This window comes from Oryzias latipes, chromosome 20 (genome assembly GCF_002234675.1).
Source record: "Oryzias latipes chromosome 20, ASM223467v1".
Taxonomy (NCBI): domain Eukaryota; kingdom Metazoa; phylum Chordata; class Actinopteri; order Beloniformes; family Adrianichthyidae; genus Oryzias; species Oryzias latipes.
Genome location: NC_019878.2, coordinates 8,934,158 through 8,961,515, shown reverse-complemented (window position 1 = coordinate 8,961,515; position 27,358 = coordinate 8,934,158). Strand labels below are relative to the sequence as shown.

Below are 27,358 nucleotides of genomic sequence, written 5' to 3'. Positions count from 1 at the left end.
AAAAAAGGCAAAAAAGTGTATGTGTACTGTCTGGAAGTTCAAATAAAATCATTTCTTGAGCCAGTCTTTTGTGTTATTCTCTTTGGCTTTATAAGTTTCTGCTCCATTTTTAGTAAAACTCTGATTTCCCAACCTTTTAGGTTTTTTTTTTCCTCAGCTTCGATTCATTTCGTTGATTTCATTTGATTAGTTGAACAAGTCTTTAGTTCAACTTCACATGCATTTTTTTTTTTCGTTTTTATATTGTGTTCTGCGTCCTGTTGACTGTAGACCACCACTGTTGGTCAATCAACTCTGTGGTGTTTTCTGTTTAGTTTTCCAAATCTATACAAATCTTTTATCGTAATCAGATCTTTGGTGTCTTTCTATAATACTGGACTTATTTTTCTGTGAAGCTTTGAACTTGAAGGGCGTTTAACCCTTTAACACGGGAGCTTTAGCTTCAGTGTCAACATTCCTTTGACTACCGTAACCTTTTAACCGTTTATGCAATTACCGTATTTTCCGGACTATAAGTCGCTCCGGAGTATAAGTCGCACCAGCCCAAAAATGCATTATCTTCTTTCTCTTTCGGCTTTTCCCATCAGGGGTCGCCACAGCGAATCATCGTTTTCCACCTCACTCTGTCATGGACATCTTCTACCCTAACATTAGCATTAGCATAACCAAAAATGCATTATAAAGTAGAAAAAAACACAGATAAGTCGCACTGGACTATAAGTCGCATTTTGACGGGAAATTTATTTGACAAAATCTGAGACCAAGAACAACCTTGCACAAACTCATATGACACAATCATAGCAGACTGTTTATCTCATAATTTCACAGTAATTCTTTCTCATACTTATTTATTTATTCCTTTCATGAAGCATCATTGGCCAACTAATACTCTGTTTTTATCCTGTATTTGTAGAAACAGTTGTCATTTTTATTGCATTTCTGAATCTATGAAATCATTGGAAAATAGAAAATTATGTTGTTAGCCTTCAAGATCTTACTGTAAAAAAGGTTTGCTGATTCTCTGAGTCACTTAACATACTCTTAACACTTAACATACCACATACATCAAATTGACCCAGGAAAATCATCTCTGTTCCTCACAAATGAACATAACAGGAGGGTTAACAATGTATTTATTTCAATTTATTTCTAATATAAGTCGCTACGGAGTATAAGTCGCACCCCTTGCCAAACTATGAAAAAAAGGGCGACTTATAGTCCGGAAAATACGGTAATTGAATTCCAGTGGATTCTGAAGTGGAGAAAACTAGCCTTGCTCTGATATGCAACACTTTACAGTAGTAAAGTGTTTCCTAATGATGCAACAATCCCATTTTAAACCTCGCTTTTTGGTCAGGGTTTTTTTTTCCAGTTTTTTTCAGTTCGCTCCATGACTTGTACATAACAAAGCAACAACAAAAAAACAAACTTTCTGGAAAATTCCTTACTTTAATTTACTAATAAAAAAGAAAAAAGCTTTGAGTGAACTCACATTAAAACTGGTGTAACATACCAAAACAATAAAAAATATAGGAAATTTAGTTGAACACTTGTTTTCTTTTTTTTTCAACATAAATACTTGCACAAAAACACATAGACAAAAGAATAGAACTACTAACGATTGCTTTACAGACCAAATCAGAGTGTCACGAAAATGAAATCCTAATTTTTCTCTTTCCGTTGAATCTTGGACACAAAACTGAAGTAAAACACTTTAGTTATATGCCGTTGGGATGCAACGATTCACTCTCCCCCCATGATATTGTTCAGACCTTGCTTTTTGGTCTCAGCTTTGTTTTGTGTATTACAAAAGCAACAACAAAAAACTAAAATCCCTTAAATTTTAATTTGCTAATAAGCAAATAACAATGAAAGAAAAGCTTTCATTTGGCCCACATGAAGCTCGTTGAAATGTAATAAAACAATATTAAGTATGTGAAATTTAGCTGAACACTTGTTTTCGACTTTTTCAACGTAAACACTTGCCAATGTTTGCAGTTGGGATGCAATGATTCCCTTACAAATCTTCGGTTTTAAAACTAGAGTTGTGGCATCAGTATTATTTACAGAATCAACGTAAGACAGCGTAGTCGAAAGTCCACATTTTAACACAAAGTGTTGCATAACGGTGCAAAGCTGAAGTGAAAAACCGCGTATCTCTGCGTCAGAATCAGCTGATTCATGATGATTGCTGAAATGGTGGAAGAATAAGTGATGTCAAAGAGCGTATTATTTATGTTTCCCGGTTACATATATGCTGATAAAGCATTAAACAAAGAGAAAAAAGTCTGAGAAAAGTGTACAAAGTGTGTAGTGACAGCCTTAAATTATCAATAATCCTACTTCAATTTCACCTATTGCAGGTTCATTTTAGAGCATAACTCCCGTGATAAAGGAAAGAACACTGTGTTGCATTCGAGGTTGACTCTGACGTGTGAGAGTGAGTCCGGTCTCTTCATGTCGGACGCTAACTGACACCTTTGGAGTGGCGGCTGAGTGGATGCAAGGCTCGGAAAAGGGGACCTAATTAGTGGGAGACCAAATGCATTTAAAAATGAATCACAACACCAACAGCAGTATTCACCACTTCAGCAAAATGGGCAGCTGGCAGGCTCAGGGCTTGTCGAGCTGTTAAATACCCGTAGCCACATATGAATGGGAGGCTTGATTACTTTGTCACTAATGACTCACTGGCTCACGCGCACTCTTGGGGGAGCATAATTCGCTTAAGGGACATATTTTTCCTGCTTGTCTGCATTCACATCAGTCTCTTGTCATGCTTAAACCTGCAGAAAGCGGTATATGTGTTAACCAGTAGGGAAACTCAAGCTACACTAATCAGCATTCATCCCTGCTTTGCCTGTTAACCGTATTTGCCAGTAAAACACAAAGCAAACTGTCACCCATGCCCTGACATTTGAATGTGCAGACTTACAAGTGAGCAAACTTGAAGAGTATTACCTTCTCAATCTGCGGATCGCTTTCCCTTCTGATTGCTTCTGCCGTGTACTGAGTACATTTGAGAAAAAAAACCACAACCTGAGGAGTGTCATCTCAGGATTGGGATGGAAACGTGATAGGAGTAAAATTGGAGAGGCTTTCGATGATGAAGTACATCTCAGACATGGCAGTGAAAGCAAACAGAAAAAAAAAAGGATTGCCTTAATTGTGTAAAACGTAAGAGACGCTGGAGGGAATAATGGCAGCCGTAAAGCACACTTGGAGAGGCATAAATCCACACGCTGATACACAAATATACACTTAGGCATCAGACTCCTCTGCATGTGAATTAAATCAAACGCAAGAGCGGAGACTGCTAAACTTGTTTATATGCAGATTTCTCCCAGCTCGCGTGATGAAAACTTGCAAATACAAAGGTAAAACGCAGATACCATCTTTAGCATTCGACCAATATAGTGTGGTTTACATAAAAGCTGTTTGCTCCCCACAGTAACTAATGCTTTCTTTGTTGGTCTCTAGAGTAGATTTCTCTCCCTATTCCTGGCTGCATAGATTTGTAGGTAGCACAAAGACATAAAAGGAGCCTGTCTTGAGTCTCCAATATACATGCTATTGTGCTGTGTGGCATGTTGTGTATCATTTGACTACTGCGTGATTGCTCTGTCTGGATGGAATAAAGAGGTTAATCTTCTTGTGACAGGTTTAGTAACTGATGCTGTTGGAAATAAAGAGCCCCTGAGCACTGCTAGTTCCATCCACACTGCTGCAACAGGCTTTGTGGATTTTCTGTTTTCTTTTCCTCGTTTTCTGGAGACCAAAGACTAAAGAGGTGTAAGAAGTTGGATGGAGACCATGGTGGTGTTACCAATGGTGTGTTTTGCACAAATCCCAAGTCAGTGGCCATCACCATTTTGGTAGGACATGATGTCATTGTTCCATTATCCTTTCAAAAAGCAGCCCTGTAAAGGGAAAAATCATAATAGACAATACTAAATTTAGGATCTTGATAGGATGCAATATCTTTGTTCTATCACCTTCCAAAAAATAGCCCTACAAAGGCAAGAATTGTAAGAGTCAATCCCAAATGTATCATCTTGGTAGAATACCATGTCATCATTACATCACCTTATCAAAAACTGCCCTAAAAAGGCAAATATTGGAATAGGCAACCCCAAATTTAACAATCTCGGTATGATACAATTTCATCATTCCATCGCCTTACCAAAAATGGCCATATAAAGTCTGAAGCTGTAATAGTCAATTACAAATTTACCATTTTGGTAGGATATGATGTCATTGTTTCATTGCCATACCAAAATCAGCCCCCTAAAGGCAAAGATTTCTATAGTCAATCCTAAATGCAAAGAAATTGATTAAGTAGTTCATAAAAATGTGTCCCTATGATCCAAAATCTGGCCAAAGAGGCCAAAAAAAATATGTTTCATGTTTTAAAGTTTAAGCATTTTTAATGTACTTCCCATAATTTTTTTTTTTATAACCCTTGGGTATGAATGAATAAATAACTCACTCTACACCTAGTGGCTACTAGGGGACCTGGTTCTAATTGTCTAATTGGTTTCCTTTTTCATGTTTTTTGGATTTTGCATTTTCCAAATGAAGATATATTTATAATAAATATTTTTGATCAACAGGTTGTGTTAAATGGGCTTTTGCTTGTCCTTTATTATTTATTCTGATGTTAAATTACACTAGGCCTGTTTACACATATGACAACTGTAAGGCACTTTGAATGAAACTCTGACTCTTCTTTTGTGCTCCAGTTGGTTGCAGTTTACGAAGAACAGGATCCACACAATGGAGGTGATGGAACCAGTGCCAGTTCCACGGGAACTCATAGTCCAGAGCCGTTTCCCAGCGACACAAGTTCTACTTCGGCCTTCCAGACTTACCAGGCCGACAGTGAGATCGAAGTCACGCAATCTGCTCTGCGATCTAGTAAGTCCAACAACGACCGTATTGTGAAAACTTGATACAGGTTATTAAATTTAAACTTGAAGTCATAGTCTTGTGCAGAAGAACTTGAACTAAAGACAAAAATAAAATTGGTGTGAACATGTGGATGGCTCAAGTCTACCAGACTTAGCAACTATCTGCCAATCTTGACAGTCATTGTGTCTTTTGTTAAATACACCCAATCCAATGCATTACCTAAAAAAGAAACTTGTAAATGGCTTTTGGAAGAAAGTATCAGAATTGTGACCAAATGTTTAACACATATAATATAAAGCATTAAAATAATAAACTAATGTAAATGCAGTTCAGTTAATACAGTTTCTTCACACTTAGGCTTAAACATTTAAAAAGTGGTAACCTACTTTATTTTTATTGAATATAAATTAGGCCTTATGTCTCTAAAATGTAAATATCCCGAAACCGGTAAAATAGACAACCTGTAAGTGAAAAGCCTTATTTTGTTCAACATTTCAATTTAATTATGTATAACATGATTGGCACTGGTAAACAAAAATACGTTTTTATACAATGCATATGTACATACAGTAGAAAACAAGTTGTGATGTGATCAGATATCAAAGGAGGAAGATAGACATAAAGAAACAGGAGTTTGTGTTTTGTAAAATGTCCTAAATGGAGGTTCCGGACCTAAATGTTGTAGCAAATGATGGCTGGTCAACTACAACTCTACACTGTTGACTATGTCAATAAATAAGTTTAAATAAAGTTACTGGCTTTTGAAGAAAAAAAGAAACAAAAATATAGCTACAAGGTCAACAAATAGGAGCATTGAGCACAATAAATCGAAAACGTAAGAACTGAAACAACTCAACGGCTGAGTGTGTGCAGTAAAGAGAAACAAGTTAGTAAAAGGGAAGGACCAAAGTTTTGTCCAGTGAAGAGATGAAAACATTTGCAGAAAAACTGAGTAAATTAGTGTATTTTAAACATTTGTATCATTTAAGGGTCATGCTGATATGTTCTGGATATTCCAAGTCTCCTGTTTACCGCCGAACAGCTTTAATTTAAAAGGAAGGACTGACTGAACGTACTGCCAGGTGGTGTTCCCTCCAGAGATGCAGATGAGCAAATTACGGGCAGTAATATTGCATATCAGACTTCAAAGCATTTCAGTGGCGTCTTTCACAGCTGTGCACTGAGGCAGAGAATTATGTCAATTTAAAATCATAATCTTTTAGAGCCATATTGATTGCGATTCTCGACTCCCAAAGTCCCAAACTCTGCCTCTTGCTTGTGTATGGTCCCTCATCTCTCCTATGCCATCTTCTTTGGAAGCCATTTCCGATTTTCAAGCTAAGCAGGTCAAACTGCTAATAATTGGAAGAGATATGAGATGTAAATTACAATAATGAATGTAATTTTCCTGTTATTATACAGATGCTGGAGCTCCCTCTGCCTCCTTCTATCAGACTATCTTTTAAAGTTACCATTGAAACTTTAAATTAGTGTTGGATCGTGATGACAGCCTCTTCTCAGTTAAACCTTCTCTTTTCTGTTACCCAAAAAGTTTTTTTTAAGGTTCATTTATTTGAAACTTTTGTCTGTCAGGCTTTACTGGCTCTATTTTTGTTCTTTCAATGTAATTGTCCAAAAAAAAAAAGATTCAATAGTAATGACAACAACAACAAAAAGGGCAATAAAGATGGAAAAGACTTTAGTTTGGAGAGCCACCGGTCAGCAAAAATATCTTGTAGTTTAAGGCTTCATACACATCGGGCATGAGTGGCGCATTCAAGAACACTCTGAAAATGGGTTTTTGAACAGACTTTTTAGAATATAATGTTCTCACAGGTCTGTCTCTACCCGATACTAGGGCATGTACTCAATTAGAAGAAACTTGGTGCCAAATGTCCATGAAATCACTTTTCCAATGGTACTTCCTTGTTTTAAAAAAGATGCTACCCATAGAGTCTGATTGGTCAAAGTTCAAGTGGTTTAACTTTTGACGCATGCGCTTTGTTCATAGAGCCCGAACACAGACTTAAAAACTTGCATAGCAACAAGTGAACGAGAGAGATTTGAACATGGAGGTCTGAAAGTTTGAAGTTCGAAAGTCGTCACTTGAACGCATGAGCCAACGCATAAAGCCGATTCCAATTTGGTTTGCGTCGTAGAACAATTCCAAGCCTTTTTTGGTAGTGTACATATCACATTTATGTCAGGCTTTGGGTTATTTTGCCCCGGAGTGGCTATGAATGCTATGCATTACATCATGTCATATCCATCCATAGCAAAGACTTAGATAACACTTATAGAAATGAGTAAAGTAGACAATCAGATTGTAGTTTGTGTGGAAATCTGCTGAGTTCTTCTAATTGTGGATTGCCCATTTTTTCTTTTTTTTAAAGCAAACATCTCCCATTGTGTCTTTTAATAGTTTAGAACTTTGACAGTCACTGGTTTTACACCCACACATGTCCACAGCTATGTTGGAATATACTTGATGAATATACCAATGGATATATTGTTGGAGAATATTTAAGTCTAGAAGTAAACTGGCCACAACATTTACTTCTGGTAAAATATGATGTGTGTAATGGAAATACTTTTAGTATCAAGTGAACTATGCTTTACCGATTCTTCTATTTTCAAACAAGGACATTTTATCCTTTAGGCTTTTTTCGTGTCATCCTTGACCTTGAATTTCACAAGTTACTACTTTTTATGGATTCCTTCTATTCGCACATCTCAACAGTCACGCAGGACAATCAGGAAGCAAGGAGAGACAGAAGTGCTATCAGCAGTTCTAACATTGATTTGGAGTGGCCTCAGACAGTCACAAAAGATTACCTTGATTGTAGTGATTACTTGCGTGATCGCTATACTTTTGACGATTTCTGTTTGTACAGATAAAACAGAACTGCCTCCAGGTAACTTTGGACTTTTATTTTTCCATTTACACCATTCCAGCCAGCTCAAACTTACTGCATAATGAGGAGTTGTCCTTTCCTCCACTGACCTGCTCCTCCCTTGAATCCCTCACTGGCCTTGATGCTAGAAACTGTGGTGTGACAGGGTGGCTGGGACACCATTAGAGAGATTGCCCATGCAGGCAGGGGGTTAACACCTTCAAAGAGAAGGCCCTTCATCCAATCAATTTGGCTTATTTGTCAGCCACTGAGGAGGCTCCCTGCCACTCTCAAGGCCATATAAAAGTCACAGCAAAGAAGGTTATACATAGTGACACACTGGTAACAGTACCAAGAAGAAAATGTTAGATAAGTTTGAAGATGTTGGGTTAATACGAGAAACTTTTTTTGGGGAGACTTCCAAAGATGTGATTGCACATAACAGATAAAGAAGCAGATGAAAGCCATCATGTTGGACTGTGAAGATTATCGGTTACCCAGAGTTGTTAATGACAGGACAGGGCATCTGGATTTGGAAAAAAAAAGTTTGTTTTTTTCTCAGATTACCAACAAATGTCTTCTATATGTATCTTTAAAGTCCAGTTTGCCTGAAGAACAATCCATGCAGCATTTTTCATTCAACCATAATACTTAAGATAATGTGTGATAGCTTTAACTCATAAACACCTGTCAAGAAATGCTTTGGCTTCATGGAAAGACCAAGTTTCTTTGCCCTCCTTTTACGTCTATGTCAATGTTACAAACACAACCTTTTGCTAAGCCTCCAGAATTTTGTATCCATCCATCCATCCATCTATCAATTTGTATATTATCTATTCATCTTTGCATCCGTTATGAATGCATCTGTCTATCCATCTGTCCATGAATACATTCATCAACCTGTTCATCCATCCATCCGTCAGTCTGTCCGTTCATCCATCCATTCATCATCCATCCATGCATCCTACTTTGTCTTTCCATCCATTTATCCGTCCATCCTTCCATCTATTATATATGCATCAGGCCATCCATCTGTCCATCTACCTATTTATCAATCTGCCCATCCATTAATTCATCCATCTGTCTATCTATATTTCCATCCATTCATGCACACATCCGTCTATGCATTCATCCTACTGTCCGTCCATCCATGTATCTATCAATCCATCTATTTTTCCATCCAACTATTGTGTATTCATTTGCACATCTATCTACCTATTCATTAATCTGTCCATCCATCCATATATTCACAAATTTCCCTACAGTATATCATGACCAGGGCAGGACAAAATGTTTATTGACCAAATGATCTACGACCTTCATCCTTTTTACCTTTAAAGATCATTTCCCTTTGACTATGCTAGTCTGAGTACGTTTGGCAACATATGAAAAATTTAGCCCTACTTTTGATAGGTACCCATTAACGTATCACCCTTTTTTTTCATCATTAATCTTCAGCCCATAAAAGTAACAGTTGTACCAAACGTTCAACAATGAAGGTTTATGATAAACTTATCAAAACTACTTATAAAAACAGTTGATTGACCTTACATGTTTTCCTCCCAACTGAAGTTTTGTCACTAAACTCTGAACATGTTAAAGCAGAAACTGATTTATCCATAAATCACAAAGCTTCCTGGGAACCTGTTAAATGTGCTCCAAAGTTTAAATGAGCCATCACCACCGCTTATTGAAAGTGTCCGTCCCTTTAGTCAGCATGACTCATTGCTGCAGAAAAAATAAAGATGGAGACGGCATTTCAATAAAAAGCATTAATACTGACACACCATCACCCAAAGCCGAATAGAAGCTAATTATTACAACTGCCGGCAATGTTAAACAATGACAACACTGTTTTTGTTAATGAAGTGCAAAGGTTTTAAAGTGACAGCCTCAAGTTAGAACTGCTGGGAATGTGCTAGAAGTTAAGTTTCCAGTAGTTCTTCTCCACCCTAAAACACTTCCATGGCCAGACAGCTCAGCGACGTGAGGACCTGTGAGTGCACAAGTGTTAGAGCTTGTCGACTGCTTTATTGCTTCCTGAGTGGGAAAAGAGCAGCTCTGCGAGTCACTGGTGTCACGCTTAAAGAAAAACAGGATCAGGAAGGTCTTAAAAACAAAGTTGGATCAACTTCCAGGCATGTAAAAAGTGGCTTTAATGATGACTGGCTCTGTGACAGAGATCATGGGAAGGAAGTTGGGGTTTATTTGAACGGACTCTGGTGTCATCTCATCTCCAAAACGTCAGAAGAGCATGTGAAAACTGTGTAGCCAGTAAAATTATGTTTTTATTCAAGAAATGTCTCTGTTATACTCTTCGATAGAGAAAAACAAAATGGTTTTAAAATGCTAATGTGAGTAGAAACAGTTTATTTTTGTGGTGTGCTATATACAACATCAAGTCTGGTTTTGATGTGGGTTACTTTAGGGTTATAGACTTTTCACAGGATCTATTGGCCTTAAGAAATACATTCAATAATAGTGTATAGGGTTTTTTCCAACTATTAATATTTGCTACATCCAAAATCGCTAATTCACGATCTTTATACATGAAGTAACGTGTAATTCAGGCAATGTACTTGTGCTCCACGATGCAAAATAATGTTGGATTTTAATTTTATAAACAAAAAAAAAGCTAAATGCGTAGTGTTACTACCGGAAAAAAAACAAATCTTCAAAATAAAGTGTAGGAGAAGCTTCCCATTTTCAAAGTAAAAATATCAAGTGTGTTTTTGTTCCATTTACTGACATAAGTCCTGAAAAAAATGAATTTACTTTAACCCTTTAACATTGTAGCTTTAGCTCCAGTGTTCACATTTTTTTTGACTACGGTAGCTCTTTAACCAAGACACAATTAACGTAATTCCAGCGTAGTCTGAAGTGGGAAGAAGCAGCCTAGCAGCCTTGTGCATCACCTGCAACAGTGATATTTATGTTTTCTTTTCTGCCCTAAAAACTGCAGAAACATGGTACATTAAATAGTAGGAGCCAGGTTCGTGAATCGAATAGAATGATTGCTTTGTTGAGTAACGATTCACAGTCCTAGGTATGAGTCAGCGTTACTATGGCAACCACTCTTTCACACCAGGAGTGAGTTTCTTGGAAGTCCTTACCCCTTACCACATCAAATGTTTTGAACTTGCACTACAGACAAAATATCTTAACATTTTTAAGATTAGCAGTAAAACATAAAACAAAAAGGTATCAGAGCAAGATTGGTTATTTTGACAAATATAATGACTGAGTAATAGCTGTTAATTCTTCTATAGAAGTCTGTGGGATTTTGGCTTCTTGGAGTCAGTAGCTACTTCCTGTTTGGAACGCCGGGGGAGGGGATGCCAGCTCTTATATGCAGTCAATAATCACTACTTACTGACTATTAAATATCACAACAAAACAAAAATGTTTTTTCGAAATGGAATTGGAAAAATAAATAAAAATTGTAATCAATTACATATTTGGGCTGTGAAATCCAGCGCTCTAACATAATACACAACAATCTATGTGACAAAAATGTACATCGACTGTCATAACATTTACCTCGTATGTCAACTCGTCTTTATTATTCCTTGAGAACTAACTGAATTTTCAGAACAATAAGTGTTTAGAAATGTGGTTTTCCTGTTTGATTTTTTTAATGGGACGGACGCATCTGTTTGGCTACAGTTACAGTAAGTCTGTCATTCCCGCTCTCTTAGCCACCTTCTGTTTTTCATCAGCGCCACAAAGAAACAATTTGCCCCAAAGCGCTGCAGAAATCCCAGAACACTCCCCTGCTACATCTCACCGCAAATATGACCACTTTCAGAGTGCTTTCTTTGGCTCACAACAGCCGCTTTGATCCCAGCAGAACATTTGTGCACACCACCGACAATGAACGCTTTCATTTAAAGCCATCCGAATATTATGGTCAATTTTTAGATAACAAGAAGCAGAAACAACTAAGCAAATTAGCTCTGTTGTACTGTAGAGACTGTTCTGACATAATATCTTTGTATACTAGACTTCAACTGTCTGTGTCTTAAAATGTTGGGATGGAAAAAGAAAGCATAATTTTGGTTTTTCTAATTATTTTCAATTATTAGTCCGTCTTGAAATGATCACCTAAAACTCTACAGAAGCCTTTGAATCTCCACCCTTTTCCAATAATCTTTTCTTAAAAATTTGAATATACATGTTTATTTTTTTTGCGTACATCGTACTTGTCAGCGCTATGTAAGGAACCCTGGAGCTCAATGGGTTTTTGTACTCATGTATTCTTGCAGAGCAGATGTAGATTGATGTGAAGGCCTAATGTTCCTACCGACTTCCTAAGGCCCGCGGGGCCAGGTTGTCTTTGCCATCTGGACTTTAACGCTGAAACAGACATCAGTGAGGTGACTTATTCGTTTGGCAGGTACAGTTCTGAAGTGGAAGATTGGAGTTCACGTCTAAAGCGCAGGATTTTTATTTAAGGTTATGTTCAAACTGGCTGATGGTTTGTTTGACATGGCAGAAGAAGGGGATTGATGAAAACCAAACCCAACCTGTTCCACTTTTGATACCGAGACATAAAAGTCCTTGCTCCGTCCTCCTTTTTTAGTCTTACTTATCCAATAAAACGCCATTTTAAAGAATTTCCATTTAAAGAAACAGATTTTCTGTACGTTTTTTTATTTGGACAGGTTCTGAGCTTCTTTTAGTTTTATATTGAATTGTTTTAACCATTTTTCAGAAACAGTCTTCGTACTACCAGCAAACACTTCATCTTTAACTTTTAAATAAAGTTATTGAAATTGACACAAACAAGTTGCAGTAAAGCGACTTAATAACTCAATGTCTGTCCTTAAGGCCTTAGTCACTGTTACGGCCCTGGGTCTTGTGTGTTTGTCCCTGGTGCCTACCCTTTTTCTCCTCCTCTTACAAAGTTGCAGGTGTTAAAGACATCAGAGGATAGAAATAAAAAAAATCCGCCCTAAAAGCTCTTTGGTTGCGTGCTCTACCTCTGGTCATCCTGTTGTGTTCGGGATTTTGCTGCGCGCTGCTCCAGGTCATCAGGGTCCAGGTCAATCTTCTGTTTGACTTCCGTTTGTTTGCTCCATTAACAAACATGCAATTACAAACCCAGACACTCATGCAACACCACACCTTCATGTTTCTTGTTACTTTATTGTGTGAACAATTTAAATTGTTCAAATAAAACACAGTTAAATGATGAAAAACAAGATTATCTTGGTAACTAGGGCCTAAAACTTTGAACTTTGGTTGACCCCAGTTACTGTTTCCTCTAAAAGTGCCAAAAAACAAAACAAAACAGTGGGCTAATCTTGCACCGAACAAGCTTATTTAAGATCAAGTTCCAGAAACTTCTCTGTGAAATTTATTTCAGTGGTGTCGGATGCAAACGCCGTTAAAGAGTGACAGAAGAGATTTATCAGCATGTGACTGACTCGATTTGCCACTTAATATTATGGGTATCCTTTCATTCAGTCATCATAAAAACAAGCTACCAATCTGAGTGTAACTTTAGACAATATTATCCTCCTAAAAGCCTCTCCGCTCACTGTTTCTACACCAGAAAGTAAATGTGTTTCTTTCAAAGGTTCCAACAAAGGCTCTGACTACCTCCAGAAACTTAGCTTCTCTATACAACTTTTACTTTTCATGGCCCCCTGCCTTGAATTTCTGCACAAACCTCCTTTGCTTCTATAAAACGCGTGACTGATCAGCATCATGCATGTCTAAAACATCGACTTTGCACATCAAAATACCATCTGTTTCCAAGTTTCCTGGATTCACTTTTTAGAAAACAGTCAAAACATAAGTTCTTGTCTCTCTATGGAGCAGCGGTGCACTCCTGACTTCTTTCCTGTTTTCTTCCACTGTGTGCTGTTCTGCATTTTCAGAAGAAGTTTTCTCTGACAGCCTTTGACTCTGAGCTGCTCTGATCTCACACGCGCTGTTGTACATGAGTGGAGAGTGGGGGATTTTCTTATTTTTTTTTGCGTGTTTTAATAAAGTTTTTATTTGCTTTGGGCATCAGCTTCCATCAGGCTATACAGAGTTAAACAGCACACTCACAGAGACCTAACGGTAGTGTCCGAACCAATATTCTTTGCAGCACAGAACCCAATTGTTTTTCAACCTTTACTGTCTCTGTCTCGTGCATCAGTAGGGGGGTTGACCCATACAGTTGCATGTGATATGATTGTCTTGTAGGTCCCTTGTGGCGTGTGCGCCCACCTAATGGAATGTATATGATTGTCATGTGTGTGGTAAGTGTATCGGGAATTATTTGTTAGGATAATGTAAGTTACACAAACTTATGACTTACTTCGCTCTATGGACTAGAGCGGTCTACGATCTTAATATATGCGTGCCCTGTACAGGTTTGCCCATTTTCTGCCAGCAGAGGGCCCATATCACCCTTTAAGGGTAGTTGTTACAACGGCATAAGGACTTTTTACTGTTCTTATTGACACCATCACATGTTTCATGATAGAAACGGTGTCTAATAAGATTGGCGATACAGGGAGTAGCTTTGGACTGGTAAGAAGTTGACAAAGTATGACGGACAAAAACAGGGACAGGGACCTCTTTCCAGAAAGTGGTTTGGAATTTGAAAATTAAGTACAGTTTGTAGAATATTTTCGTTGTTCTAATGTACCTTATCATTATTATTGAAATGGCTACATAAAAATGGGTCTGATTCTTTTGATATTAAATTGTTACGCTCTGTTATAGACTTGCACGGGGTTGGACCCTGCCTTGGTCCTTCAATTGATGGGTGGGCTCTAGTGACTATGGATGGGAATTAAGCAAGTTTGGAAGATGGATTTCATGTATTGGTATTAGCTGTTGAGCTATGAGTCTTGTGTTAGTTTAGCAAGGCTCCTAGATCTGGTTTGTCCTGTAACTCCTAATTTAGATTCACAACATTTTCATTGTCTTACATACAAGTGAGATTCCTTTCTACAGGAGAAAAAGCTCACTGTTGGCTGTTTACACTGAAGATACTGCTGTGGCTCTGTTCTTGCACAATATTAGGCTCGACCATGTGATTGCTGGGGTGTGCTGCTCTAGGCCTCATAGGTCTTTGTCCTCCTACTTTTCCAACCATTACTGCTCCTGAAGCTTCTGATTGGCTACACCAATGACATCATTTGTTGGAAGGGGACCACTGGAAGCCTGTTTTTCTGAACTACAGCCATCATCATTTTGCCAGCTCAATTTGACGTAAGAAATCCCTCAGCAAATGGGTAAATAGCCAACCATCACGTGTCACTTGTTCTGAATTTTGAAATTTTGTAGTTGATACAAAAGTAGAGTTAATGTACATTATGATGACAGAGATGGAAACAAGTTTTTGGAGTGTTACAATGGTATAAAGCTGGATTATTTTGCACTGAAGTGAATGGGGACTGAGTTATTTGTGTTACAAGACACAGTAGTTATGAACTGATTTGGGTCCAGTTGCTTTTGTTTTCAAACCAGTCTGAAGATGGAAGTAACTGTGTTGCCTTTTGGGCTAGACTTACATGATTTTGGTAAATTGAAATAAATTGGGCATAAGTATCTAGGAAACAAGCATGTAGGTGGCTTTAAAGACCTGAAATGCCCCCCAAGGGGGGAATTCTCACAAGATTGTTTACCCTGGTTTCCAAATTCTAATATAAGTCAATAAGGGCAACAATGTTTTAGGAGTTGTCATTTAAAAAAAATGCTATCCAGCTAAAATCAAAATACAGACACCCTCACACATATGGAGTGGCTGACCTAGATGAGTCAGGTTTGATTGGGGGGGGGGGGGGGGTTCTACCCCTTTCTTCTCTCTGAGGGCTCCACATTCATACTTTGATGTTATTGTTGCTGAAGTGTCTCTGTGTCTGCTGCTGCAGGCATCCGGGGTCTCAAAGGGGTTCTGGGATGGCTGACATCCTCTCCTCCTTCCCTCTAGTAAACTGTCTGTATTGTTCTTCTGGAAAGAGGAAAGAAGCAGGATTTTTCTGTTTCTAGTTTGGAAGGAAGGTTGACTCAGCAACCCTGTGGGATGCAGCTTCTCTACTCATTCCCAAGCCTCCATACAGAGTCTCAATCAAACCCTGTGAAGTATTGGAACACTATAGAGATCTAATAGGGTTGTATAACAAGCATAAGAGTGATTTAAAAAAAAACCTCAACTTTTTAAAATCGGGAGAACCCTAAAAAACATTGAATGCCTTAGCCACATGCACCCGTACAGAGCACCTATACAGGTGCTGCAAGTTTTTGGGTTGTCCAGGCCTGTAGTAGGTCATAGATGCAGCCTCATCTTAAAGGAGCACAGGTGTGTCTTGTAGTTACAAGCACTTATGACGTTGGGTTATGCTGTCAAACGATACCCTTATGCCAACCTCTAGTCATTAGTGAGATGTAAGCACTGCCTCTTTACTGACCATACGCAATCCTACATGTAGGTGATGCATAAGTACCTACTTCTTCCTTAATTATCCTTTGACTTGTCTCCTGCTGCATGCCTGTCAAAAAGAATATGCATGAACATTTTCGCCCTAAGCGCTTACCGAGTGGTCTACAAACTTGATAGTTTGTTTGGACCACGTGTGTGCCCTGTACATCTTCTAAGGGCAGTTGTGACTAAGCCATAAGATGCACCCTTTGCTTCAGGTCAAAGAACAACAAAGCAATCCTAGCCACTGTTTGTGATAATTCTCAAACATATGAACCATTTTACCAAAAGATGAACGGACATTTGTTCATTTTTAAAGAAGGAATTGTTACATTCTTTTGTCTACCATGACTCTTCAACTGTTTACACAGTGTGTCTCCAGCGTATTAGGAAGCAGAGAAAAAGCAGCTTTGCGCTGATATCCAACACTTTACAGTAATAGTGTTTACACAATCAATGTAAATCAACTGCTACTGTAGTGGAGAAGAGGCAATACAACGACACATTGGCAATATGAAAAGCCAGTTTTCACTGTGACAGAATCAGTTTGTATTTCATTAATTGCATAACCAGTCAAATATAATTATTTAGGCATCACTGACAACACCTTCAGTGTTAGAGGGTTAACCAAATTTGCCAATTAAAAGTCAGAAATTAGCTGACTTTTTAATCATCAAAAGCCTACCAAAGTTTTCTAGAAACATCATACAACCATATTAAAACTAATGTATTCATGCGGTCTATGATGGATTGTTTCTAGCAAAATAAAAAAAGGGTTGCTGTTCCCTCAAAATTCCCTTTGAAGATCTTTAAAAATACATTAATTCAGAATCATCAATCAGAAAAAAATCTAAATGTACATTTTAGACTTTGGTGTCTAGGGGACTGCGTTAGACCCTCTGACACTATCCATGCGTTAAAAGCACAGACACAAAGTGCATTACACAGATATGTGAGCACTTAGCTTTAAAGGTAAGCAGCATTTTGTTTATTTTTCATAGCCGGCCTTTTGCTTTAAAGTATTTTTCCATCGATCCATTTATCTGTAATGGATTACATGTTGTACTCTTGGTAAAAGACGGTAGTTGTTAAAGTCAAGGTCTGTTTTATTCTCTAATGTTCTATCAAAGCCAAATATTTCACAGAAGCATTTTGGAATCTTAACCCGGTTTGGCCTTTCCATGGCCAGGGTCCTTTTTAAATCCTCTACATATTTCATATCTCTTTCCACAGAATTGGTTCCCACCACTTTTGAACTGTGGCGTCCCTTTTTTTAGACTCTTCAGGTCAGGGTGTATTCAGTGGAACTCTCCCCTCTATGCACAAGGGACTCCAGTCTGAGTTAAAAGGGACCACTACCATAATTTATTCAGACATTGAACAAACCCAGGCTTGAAATATTCAAAATAGCCCAAGAAAAAAAATGCTTTCAGACATTTCATGAAGCCAGGTTGGCTTGGTATTTATATTTAAATCATCTTGGTGTGAGAGCATTGACCCGCACTACACAAGGGCTTGAAGGCCGCGACTGAAAATACCCAGCAGATTGTCTTGGGCTCCGCTCGTTCAGTGGTGCCTGTACTCTCGCTGTAAGCAAATATTTTTATATAAATACCAGTTTGGGACTTTATTTATTCCAGAACCTCTAACCCATATCTTGCAGCGCAGAAAAATTCCAGCTTTTGATTCATTCAACCGTGTTATCTTCTGTGATGTTTGGTGCACTCGGCATTCCAGCTGCAGATGTACTTTTACTAATCCCATCTTTTTAAAATGCCAACTTAAAATCGTCCGTTCGTGAAGAGATTTTTTTCACATTTTTATTCATGTATTTGTAAGTTAAATAACACGTGCTCCATAAATTTGATTTTGCATTTGAAGACTTGTCGTATTTTCTTTAAAGCACAACCACATTTGATTTTCAGCCTTTTGATGTATATGGACAAGGACTGTGGAACTATTCAGATCATCTCATGGATGCATTCCTTGTAACATTATCCACATGCGGGAAAAAAATCCCTTTCAGTCAGACAGACAAAAAGGGCAACGTTCTATCTACAATAGAATATTTACTCCACATGCAGTTTAAATGATTGGAACATTCCAGAGTACATACATTAGTTCTGCATCTTTATAGAATGATGTTTATGTTGTGATGCCTTCTATGTTTTCGATATTTTTGAAATATTTCATTATTTAGTTTACCATAAAAATAAAAAAAAAGGTCAGACTGTCTAGATTCATCTTCATTCAGCTTTGAAGTTTTCATCAGGTTAGAAACAATCCTTTGAGACCAGACGCAAAAATGTCAGTTTATGTTGAAGACTGTGCTCATTCTTTTTTTAGCAGTTTTGTAAAACCATATGTGCACATGGTTTGCTTTTATAAATGCCAGTTTCCGCGGATTTAAAGGCACAGACCCCGCTGTCTGTCCTTGTTTTGACTAAAAATGAACACAGATGCTTCCTGATTTAATCATTTCCTCATAGAAGCCTGGGTTACATGACAACGCAAAGGACAAAAAAAACCCAACAACAAATAAAAACATACAATAAGGAAACAAGTTTACCTAACTGAGAAATATTTAGTAAAAGTTGGAATATTAACATATTTTTAAAGAACTGACTTGATTTTGAAAGCAGGAATAGGATTGAAACAATTAAGAAAAGCCCATTTAAAACTCATCTAACTTAAGGGGGGAGATATCTAATCTAGGGCAGCTGCAGTTCAGAGGGTGACCAGTTAAAGGTCTATATCATGCATAAGCAACTTTTTTGACATAGTGACGTAGTGTAACATTCACAGGTTGTGCAAAAGACCAAGTTAGCCCAGCAAATAGAAAAAGTCAAGATGGCAGGACAGAAACCCACGAATATGCAGATTCTGGGACTCCAACAGTGTTTTTCACAATATTAATGATGATCATCTACCTTATAACCCCTTAACTGTTACAGTAGATAAGTGAGAACAGCCCCTTCCAGGAAGAGTCTGCGCGGCCAGCACCGTCCCCAGACTAACCCACACACCCATTTTGTCCGTGGAGCTAGTGGTAATCACGGTGATCGAGGCATTGCACGTAGGTCCACATATGTCTAACACACTTTTCATGGATGTACCCCCGATGTTTAACTTTTATATTGGGTTAAAATGATGTAATTGACTCATGAATCACTAATGAATTACATATAAACAGCGCAATAATCACACAGAGTTTTCATGTTCTACATATTGATTTACATGCTCTTTACAGGGTTTATTCATACTTCTTCCGTGGTTTTAACGTGGTTCATTTGATATACATCTGTGGAAAAGTCACGTAAAGACCACAACCTTTCTCCCTTTTACCACATATATTCACGCATGACCAATTTTCATCCATGCAATATGCGCAAATTGTACATACTGGCTGTGCGATAAGGTCTTTATAAACACATTTCTTGGTTAATGTGGCATTTTTAATGGTCAAATTACCCCCCCCCATGCTACTTCCTTCAGTTTGTAATTTGTCTGTTTAAATGGATTTGCTCATTTTTCTGGGGTTGTTTTGAAACGTGCACTGCAAATAAATAACAATCAGTCATTTACACAATCTTAGAAATTTTGTCTCCAAACTATATCCGTATGAAAGATAAGTAAAGGACAACACAATGCGAAGTGAGAGCCCCTGGAGGGTATGACCTCCCTGCGGTGAATTCAAGTGTGTGCACATGTTTATGACCCTGAGCCCCCACCATAATCCTTCACTGCAGGGCCTGAATCAGGACCTCGTTTTATTAGCGCCCCCCCCCAACCCCCCCAACCATCGCGAATGGTCCTGCTCCCTCTTTAGTCTGGATCGATTGCTTGCGCGCTCTAAAGTGGCGGCGCCGGTTATTAAATGTGGGACCAACCAAACCCCTCGGACTGCTGGGATAATCCCTCCACAAATAAGCAGAGGAAGATTGGTAAGGGAGGATGGGGAGGAAAGAGCATCTTCATATTGTGACCTTCCTATCAGCGGGTGCACAAACAAGAATTCACTCTTTTATTCATGTGCTGCAAATCTGTAATGAATCGCCACAGTAAGGGGGGAGCAGGTTGTTTGTTATTGAGAGGACATTGCTAAAGGGAATCTAGTCAGTGTAAAACTTCTTTTTACATCTAGATAAAAATAGGAAGCTAAATGTTTGTACAACGAAATCAATCAAGACTGAACCACATATGAGTAGAAACTACACATTAAGATTAAAACTAAAAGGAAAAAAGATTGTGCCGCGTACAGTACTACGATTTAATTGTGACATAATTTGTATTGTGTTACACAGTTATGCTTTAGTGACATGGAGGGTTGATCTGTATGGGTGCTATTCTTGCAGTTCCCTTGAGGCTTGTGTGGCCACCTTAAGGGACGTCATGAAAATGGCATGTATGATTGTCGTGGGTGTGGTAAGTGTATTCTGAAGTTTTTGTAAGGATAATGTAAGTTACATGCATTTATGATGTACAGATGGCGCCCTTACACCACACTGTAGTCCTTATTGAGGTGTACATACTGGCCCTAAATGACCATGCGAAGTCCTGCATGCACAGTGTCTGCAGTTGATGTGTAAGTGCCCGTAGGACACCTGTAGGATGTTCACACAAACTGCACTCTGATTTTTTAATTTCTTCATTTCTAATGCTACGGGTCCAAAACAGGCACTCACGTGTTTGCTTCCAATGAAACGTCTACGTAAAGGCGCATGAATGTGCGTTGCAGGCGTTCAAAACTCGTGTTCACATGTTGCTACGCAGGTTTTTATGTCTTTTTTCGAGCTCTACATTCAAAATGGTGCCAACTGAACCTGTGTTAAAAGTTACACCAGTTGAACTTTGACCAATCAAGGACTAAGACTTGGTAGTGACATATAGTGGCGTCATTTTAAACACAAGGAATTTCCAGCCAATTGAAAATCGATCATCTAGGAGAAATTAATCTTTGCGGTTTTTGTCCGACTGGAATTATATGACACCACGTCTTTCGTATATCAAAAAAGAGCTGTGAAAGACAAAGCGTGGGGCGAAATCCATGAGAGGCGCTTCAACATTTTGTATCTAGTCTCATCCAACTGTGAGTACATGCACTACTATTGGGTAGTGATGGTCCAGTGCGAACACCGTATACTAAGTGCGCTCAAGAACCCATGTTTGCTCGTTCTTAAACATGCTACACATTCCCGGTGTGAACGTATCATTGCTTATTCTTATGTGTTGTAAGTGTTTACCACGACATGTCGCCCGCAGCATACCCAAATAAAAAATGTGCATGAACACTTTTGTACTACGGGCTCAAACAACGGTCAACGATCTTGCTATTTAATGTGGACCACCTGCATGTCCTGTAAAGCGTTGTCCATTTTTCACCTGCAGGTAGCCCGTTTCCACCCTCAAGGGCCGTTGCGACGTAGACATAAAACAATTTGGAATCACAGAAATCCAATGTTTTAAAAAAGAAACAAATGCTGATAAACCCACAGTAATAGGCATCTGAGTCTGCCTGCATCTGGAAGCAATCATATCCAATGAAGCGAGATCGATGTGGTCACAGATTCCAAAGATTCACAAATGTCCAGGAAGAGCTGAGCCTTGAGGTATTCTGGGAAATACATAACGGCCTTGTATAAGCCTCGACACACAAAAAAACATTCCCTAACAGCCAGATATAAATATTTAGGCTCTGTAATTACCTGAGAGAAAAATGGTCTGGCTGTTGTAAAAACGCAGAGACGTGGAGACATAATATAATTAGGATAAATACACTATTTAAGCTTCTATTGGCCTTTCACTTTTGTCATTTTCTGCCCTAATTTTCCACATCGCCTTGTGTCAGTCTCTTAATAAAAACCCTAGGCATTAATTACCCCAGCTTAGAGTTGTGAACTCAACATGAACCAGTCATTTCAAGAAGGGTCAAAAGTTTACTGAATGCTGTTATTAAATCTTGAACTTAATTTAAAAAAAAACTCTCATTGATTGGTTAGCTTGCCTCCGTGGAGCATGTGTTTTATTTTTTATTTGATTTGTAGTATTCTTTGAGGAAGCCATGAAGTCAGCATCAAAAATAAATGAAACACGTTTACAACAAAGGGGTACAGATTGGATTATATTACCAGCTGCTGGTGGGTTTTGCTGGGATGTTTTGTCTCAGAGGAATGTTGTAGAAATAAAGTTTTACACTAAAAGTGTAAATCTGCCAGATATATCTTTTTTTTTCTTACATAGGAGTATGAGAATTTTGGGATATCCTATAAAGTAGACAGTTTTAATTCAACACGAATCCACTGCCATCCCTTCCACTCACAGGAGTTAGAAATTTACGGGACATTTCCAAAATAAAGTATATGCCCCCCATTCTGATTTGATTTTATAAGGTTTCACACTCAATTTAGATTCTCAAACACTTTTTTTTCCTGTGTTTTTATTAGTTTAAAATCTATTTACATTTTATAAATCGTTTAAATTATATACAACTTTAAAGTTGTCATCTTCAAAGTTGAAGAATAGCATAGTATTGGTAGGCCCTTTAAGGTTTTGTTACATAACATATCCAACTTCCTGTTTGTCTACCTGCAAGCAGCAATCTTGGCACGTTTGTTGCCAATGAGTAACAGCTTCACATAAGTGCTGATTGAACTGCTTCCAACAATGAGCCACGTCTGTGGTGTATCAGATGGAAGTTTAGTACCGGCATATGCTCTCTGCAATGATGCACAGCTGAATGACAGGTGGTTAACTCGCTGTTTACATAGCTGTGGGTGAAACATGCAGGCTGCTCCATCATCGTATAGAAATCTTTGTGGCTTAAGGAGATTTGACGTCAATTCCATGACAGCTGTTGGTGATGCATTTATGGTCTTTCTGTTTTTACAGGAATCTGCAGCGTTTTTCAATAAACTCGGAAGAAAGAATAAAAAATGGACCAGTTTGGTTTATTTTGACAATCTTATTTGAATGGCTCAACTCTGTGACGAATGTTACTTTGACTACTCATTGTGGTGACAGGAAAGAGGCTTTTTCAAGCCTGCCCAGACTCACTTTGAGATGGAAGTCCTGTAGGAGTTCTGGTCTTTGGTCTTTTTTTGCAATATATATATATTTTTGCTTTACTACAACCATTAAACTTGGTGGACAGTTTGCCAAATTAAAACAGTGTTTGTTAAGCCACATTTTTTATATTTAGTTTTATTTATCTAAAGGGCAACACCGTCATTAGACACCTCTAACATGAAAATTAAACTTAAAAAAATATCTGCCGCAAAATTATATTTATAGGTTAAGTTGTTTATCTCAATTTTAGGGAACTTTAAATTTCAGTTTTATGAATATTCCCTTCAATATTCAACTTTTTTTGCTGTTAATTTTTTTTTTTTTTACCTTTAGCTCTGAGTTTGACAGCTCAAATCTATGAATAGCCTTGCTTAACCTGTGTGTGGGAGGGGCCGACACACCAGCTGCAACATCACTCAAATGTTGATAACACTGAAAAATGATGGATTCCTTGACATTAGAGCTTCAAAAATATATATCCAATAACTCCAAAGCTTGTAGATTTACAAGTAAAGGCTTAAAAAAAGTCCTGGAAGGACCTGAAAACTCAAATGAAAAGAAAAGGTGGGTTAATGTGTAAAAAAATGTACTGATGCAAAGCAGAATACCGTCAGAGAAGAAAGTGACTAAAATTGCAAGATTGAAAATAGTAAAAAAAAAAAGGAAAAGTTGTTTATGGTTCTAGTGGAAAGATGTGTCACACTTTATGTTTAGTGTATGTTTTTTTCAATAAGAAATAATCTGTTTTGAGACTCATCTGTTTGTTTGTGACCCTTTACGCTTTTGGAACAATGCTTATTTAAAAAAAGAAAAAAAACTAGAAGAAAACAAGCAATTGTTCATTAAGCAAAATTTAATTGCTTTCTTTACTAGTAAAACAATTCATCATTCATTTGATTCATTCACTTTTTTTCTAATTTAATGCCAGACTCAAGCAGGATGCAGCCCGAAATGTAAAGCCTTAGTCACAACTGCTCTTACGGATAGATAAGATTCAAGATTCAAAGATTCAAGATTCAAGATTCAAAGAGTTTATTGTCATGTGCACAGTAAAGAACGGGTTTCCCTGCACAATGAAATTCTTTCTTTGCTGTCTGCTCCGAATGCCCAAAAGTATAGAGGAAACAAAAACAATTCACTCACATCATACACACAAAAACACAAGATGTCGAGTGGCTGTTGCAAAAGTGCAAATGTGCAAAAGTGACAGTGACAGTAGCAGCAATTAGGGTAAGCAAGGTGCAGTTTGTTTTTTCCAGACTCCAGTCAGCTGTTAAGGAGTCTGATGGCAGAGGGAAAGAAAGAGTTCTTGAGTCTGGTGGTCCTGCACTTCACACTCCTGTACCTCCGTCCTGAGGGGAGGAGAGTGAACAGTCCTCGTTGCGGGTGGGTGGGGTCCTTGATGATGGAGGCAGCTCTCCTGCAGACCCTGCGTTTGTAGATGCTCTGCAGCGAGGGAAGAGGAGTCCTGGTGATCTTGGACGCAGTCTTTACCACTCTCTGCAGGCGTTTGCGGTCCGCAGCGGTAGAGCTGCCGTACCACACTGTGATGCCGCTGGTCAGGATGGACTCAACCATGCAGCTGTAGAAGTTGCTGAGGATCTTCGGGGACATGCCGAACCTCCTCAGCCTCCTCAGAAAGTACAGCCGCTGATGAGCCTTCTTCACCAGCTGTGAGGTGTTGAGTGTCCAGGTGAGGTCCTGGCTGAGGTGGACCCCCAGATATCTGAAGCTGCTCACTCTCTCCACTTCCAGACCTCGGATAAGAAGCGGCTGATGAGGGTTCCTCCTCTCCTTCCTCATGTCCACTATCATCTCCTTTGTCTTGTCTGTGTTGAGGGTGAGGTTGTTGTCCTCACCCCATGTCACCAGACTGGCCACCTCCCTCCTGTAGGCTGCTTCGTCCCCGCCAGTGATGCGTCCTATCACAGCGGTGTCGTCTGCGAACTTTAGGATGATGTTGTCCTTGTGAGAGGCCCCACAGTCATGGGTGAACAGGGTGTAGAGGATTGGGCTGAGAACACAGCCCTGTGGTGTGCCAGTGTTTGTGATGATGCTGGCTGAAGTCCTGTTCCCTATTCTGACAGACTGAGGCCTGCCAGTCAAAAAGTCCAGGAGCCAGTCACAGATGATGGGATGTATTCCAAGGGAGAACAGTTTGTGGGTGAGCTTGTGGGGAACAACCGTGTTGAAAGCAGAACTGTAGTCAATAAAGAGCATCCTGATGTAGGAGTCTTTATTCTCCAGGTGTGAGAGGGAGGTGTGCAGTGCTGCAGCGATGGCGTCTGAGGTGGACCTGTTGGGCCGGTATGCGTACTGCAGGGGGTCTAGTGTGTCTGGAATGCTGCTCTGGATGTGGGTCAGCATCACCCTCTCAAAGCACTTCATAATGATCGGAGTGAGTGCTACTGGCCTGTAGTCATTCAGGCAGGTGGGAGGGCTCTTCTTGGGGAGGGGAACAATGGTTGTGGTCTTGAAGCAGGAAGGGACCACTCTTTGGCTGAGGGACAGGTTGAATATGGAGGTGAGAATGTCTGTCAGCTCGTTAGCACATGCTCTGAGGGCTCGTCCAGGAATGTTGTCCGGACCGGTTGCCTTGCGGGTGTTGATCCTCCTCAGGGCTTTGTTTACCTGGGCTGATGAGACGACTGGTGGGGGTGAGGGGGGTGTAATTGTCCAAGAGTATAATGGTCCCTCCGTGTGGGGGGTGGACGTCTCAAAGCGGGTGTAGAATGCATTGAGCTCGTCGGGCAGGCTGTCTGCAGCACTGATGGTGCTGGTGCTGCTTCTGTAGTCCGTGATGTGCTGTAGGCCCCTCCACATGCGGCCAGAGTCAGCAGTAGAATAGAAGCCATCCAGAGTGGCTGCAGCTTTAAACACATCCCAGTCTGTTGTCATGAAACAGTCCTGCAATGTGCTCTCAGTCTCAGGGGTCCAGAGTTGAACCTGTTTGGTGACTGGATTAGATTGTTTGAGTCTTTGTCTGTAGGCTGGGTACAGAAACAAAGAGATGTGGTCCGAGTGTCCAAAGTGGGGGCGGGGTGCGGCCCTGTATGCACCCTTTATGTTCGTGTAAACATGGTCCAAGATGTTCTTGTCACGAGTGGGAATGTTAACATGCTGGTAATATCTGGGAAATACGGTCCGGAGATTGCACTGATTAAAGTCGCCCGCAGCAATAAAAACAGCATCAGGGTGAGCTGTCTCTAGAGCGCTGATGACGTCATATAGCTCGCCGAGAGCCGCTGCAGTGTTGGCTCGCGGGGGAATGTAAACAGCAGCTAAAAACACGGCTGTAAACTCCCTTGGCAGGTAGTAGGGACGGCACTTTAGCAACAAAAACTCCACATCAGGCGAACAGTGCTGGTGAACAGTCCGTACGTCCCCACACCACGTGTTGTTGATAAACACACACACGCCGCCCCCCTTCGCTTTACCGGAGGCTGCTGTCCGGTCTCCCCGATGAATGGAGTGCGTCTGTAGCTGCAGAGCGGAATCTGGGACGTTTTCCGAGAGCCACCAGCAAATAAGGGCTATTTGCTGGTGAAAAATGGGCAAACCTATAGGGGTACACAGGTGGTCCTCACAAAAGTCTTAAATCGTTTGATGAGTCAGTTGAGCGAAAAGGTTGTTGAATATTTCTTTCTATGGGTATGTTGTAGGCGACAGGTTGTAGCAAACTCTTTTACATTTCATAAAGAAAGCGAGACACAGACATGTCGAACAGATTTTTTTTCTGAACCCCCCAAAAACTGCTCAAAGAAGCCCATTAGAGCTGATCACATGATAAATGCCAAGACTGTTGGGAATGAAGAAATTAGACAATCAGAGTGTAGTTTGTGTGGAACGTCCCATACACACCCCGTAAGTGCGGTCAGTACTCACACCTTAATAATGAATAGAATGTGGCTTTTGTATGATAGCATCATTGTGTTCACTTTTCGGCGTATCCCGTCAGGGCTCACCACAGCCAATCAGCTTTCACCGATTCGCACAGGTGGTTTGGCAGAGGTTTTTTACGCCACATGCCCTTCCTGACACAACCCTGTATTTTATCCGGGGT

The 27,358-nt window shown here is 39.4% G+C and overlaps 1 protein-coding gene across 2 annotated transcripts in view; it reads left to right on the top strand.

The window, feature by feature from the left end:
- Nucleotides 1–27,358, top strand: part of LOC101161760 (partitioning defective 3 homolog) — a 409,623-nt gene that overhangs the window by 109,485 nt on the left and 272,780 nt on the right. For both annotated transcript variants that reach the window (XM_023950354.1, XM_023950353.1), the window contains exon 3: nt 4,743–4,917. In XM_023950354.1, the coding sequence (XP_023806122.1) occupies nt 4,743–4,917 (175 nt within the window). The remainder of the gene's footprint in view (nt 1–4,742; nt 4,918–27,358) is intronic.